The sequence below is a fragment of the Geospiza fortis genome, unplaced genomic scaffold (assembly GCF_000277835.1).
Source record: "Geospiza fortis unplaced genomic scaffold, GeoFor_1.0 scaffold130, whole genome shotgun sequence".
Taxonomy (NCBI): Eukaryota; Metazoa; Chordata; class Aves; order Passeriformes; family Thraupidae; genus Geospiza; species Geospiza fortis.
The window spans coordinates 19063802-19066442 of NW_005054300.1; the positions used below are offsets into that span (position 1 = coordinate 19063802).

Below are 2641 nucleotides of genomic sequence, written 5' to 3' on the forward strand. Positions count from 1 at the left end.
TTTTTTTTTTTTTTTTTTCCCTCTCCATCACCCGTTTTCCTCAATCTTGGATAATTCTTGGGGTGCTGGGGGATTTTGGGATTTTTTTCTAAGAGGGGGGTGTCTGGGCATCTCCCCATCTTCCCCCCCCCGCGCCCGCTGCCTTGCTCCACCTGCCCTTGCGCCTTTTTTTTTTCTTTCCCCCCTGTCTCTCCACCAAACCCGGGCTGATGTGCTGTTCGAGAGGCTGGAAATGGAAGTGTTGATGCTCTGGCTTTTCCCCTGGATATTTCAGTGCGTTTCGGTGCGGGCGGACTCCATCATCCACATTGGTAAGAGAGGGAGCGGGGAGGGATTGGAGAGGGACGCGGTAGATAAATAAATATATAAAGGAAGCGTCTCGTTTAGCCGCGATAATGTGACGGGCAGCGGTGGAACCCAACTCCGCGGAGAGACAGGAGGACGGATGCGAGGAAGGCAGCTGTATTCTGCCCGCGGTTGTAAAGTTAGGGCCGAAATGCCGCCTGTGCGCCGGGCAGGGGACCCGCCGGGGCCGCCGCTGCGGTCTCCCATGTGGCTGGGGAGTCTGTGCTTGGACCTGTTTGCGTGGAAAGGCTTTCTTCCCCCCCACCCCCCGCCTCCTCGCCACCGAAAACAAACAACCGCCCCCATCACCCGAGCAGGAGAGAGGCATAATCTGAACGTGCTCGCAGGGAAAACTTTCGGGGAGATAATCCCCTGGTTTTCATCCCCTGCCGTAGCAGGTGTCAGCCAAGGCGGAATGCGGGGGGCGGAGGGGGGAACTTGGCTGGGAAAGGGTTAGAAAGGCGAGCTTTGCAGCGGCTCTGTGTGAGTGTGTGTGTGTGTGTGTCTATGCGCGCAACTGTTGTGGTTTGAATAAGATCTCATTAAAACCCCTGGGCAGCAAGAAGGCTGGATCAGTGGGAGGAAGAGAGGGATGAATAAGAGGCAAAGGAAAGGCTGATGTGAACTTTTATGGCTTCTGAGAGCAAGGCACGGTGATGCCCGCGGGAAGCCTGGCAAGCAGAAGCGGGACTCTGCAGTCACCTTTTGGCTGGTGTTGAAAGGTACCAGCAGGAACGAAAATGAGGATGTTTAGGGGCGGAGAGGGGGGAGAGAATCACTTGTAGAGGATGATAGAGCAGGAAACGGGAGTGTGTCCGGGAAATGAAAAGCCGTAATTCCCACCAGCCTTTCGGGGAGGATGGCAGATCAGGAAAAGGAAGGGGCCGGGGTAGGGAGCCATCCTGGCGAGGGGAGGCTCCACGGATACGGGAAGAAAGTCCCGTGTGGACCCGAGGCAAGGAAGGGGAGAAGGGGACCAGCCCTGTAACAAGTTTGCCGGCACGGACGGCTCCGGGGCCGGTGGGAAGGAGGCACAGGTCGTCGCCGCTCGCCTCCGGAGCCTGGGGGCGCAGCCAAGGCAGACAGCATTGCGGAGCCATTAAGGAGACGGGGTCAGCCCTGACCGCAGAGGGGGACTCCGGCCCAGGGGCAGTCCCCAGGGCAGGGCAGGGCAGACCCCCACGGCACCGGGGCCAGCCCCGCGGGGGGGAAGGGAGGCGGCAGGGCCGGGGTAGAAAGATGGGTGAAGGAGCCTCCGCGGGTCTCTCTCTTAGCCCCGCTTCTCTTGCGCGCGGACCATGTCACCTCGGCTTCTCCCCGCACGAACTTCAGCCGGAGTGCTGTTTGCTAACTAAGTGCTGGTCCGCTGGGCAGGAGCGGGGAGCTGCTGTGTGCAGAGCTGGGATGCACACGGGCAGTGCACGGAGGCTCAAGCCACAGGCACGCACGGTGTGAATCAGCAGGACTTTTCCAGACTGGGGAATAATGTTTTTTGCTTGTTTTGTTGCCAGCTCTAAAGATCTCCCAGCGCCGCGTAGAGCAGGGCAGTAAGCCTGGCGTGGGCACACACACGCTCCGCGGAGAGGGATTTTATGTAACACACATCGCCAGATGTTTTCACGTTAACTGCATAAACAGGACAGTGAAATTAAAGCTTCCAGGTTACTGGACACAAATCCCGGCTTCACGTTCGTGTGTGCTTCTAAGCCTCAATAAAACCGCAGCCCGAAAGGCAGCATCCCAGGGAGAGGCGAGCAGCGAGCAAAAAGTTGGTGGAGTTTCCAAGCCTGCTCCCTTTCCCGTCACTGGCGAAGCAAGTCCATCACCCCGCCGTGCCTGGTTCAGGGCTCCGTAATTGCCGTGGAGCAGAAGTGACCGGGAGGAACGCTGCGGTGCCCCGCGCCCGGGATGAGGCCGCCCACGTGTGTGGCCCGGCCCCACCCGGTGCCCTGCGAGCCGGCTTGAGCCCTGGGCTGCCCAGAGGGGAGTGGGGGCTCTGGCCAAGCCCTCCTCACCCTCTGCCGCCTTCCTCCCTTCAGGTGCCATTTTCGAAGGCAATGCTGCCAAGGACGACGAAGTGTTCAAGCAGGCGGTGTCGGATCTGAACCTCAATGACGACATCCTCCAGAGCGAGAAAATCACTTACTCCATCAAGCTCATAGAGGCCAACAACCCCTTCCATGCGGTGCAGGAAGGTGAGCGCCTCGGGCGGCATCCACGGCACGGGGGGCTTGGGTACGTGGACGGGACGGGGCTGAGGGAGGATCGTCCCGTCCCGTCCCATCGGCGGGGAGGG

At 59.9% G+C, this 2641-nt stretch overlaps 1 protein-coding gene across 1 annotated transcript in view; it reads left to right on the forward strand.

Moving 5' to 3' along the window:
- The first annotated feature begins 36 nt into the window (after window positions 1–36).
- The window catches only part of GRID1 (glutamate ionotropic receptor delta type subunit 1), a 478229-nt gene continuing 475624 nt past the window's right edge, over window positions 37–2641 (forward strand). The window contains exons 1-2 of the mRNA XM_005417309.2: window positions 37–311; window positions 2385–2540. Of these exons, the coding sequence (XP_005417366.1) occupies window positions 233–311; window positions 2385–2540 (235 nt within the window). The 5' untranslated portion in view covers window positions 37–232. The remainder of the gene's footprint in view (window positions 312–2384; window positions 2541–2641) is intronic.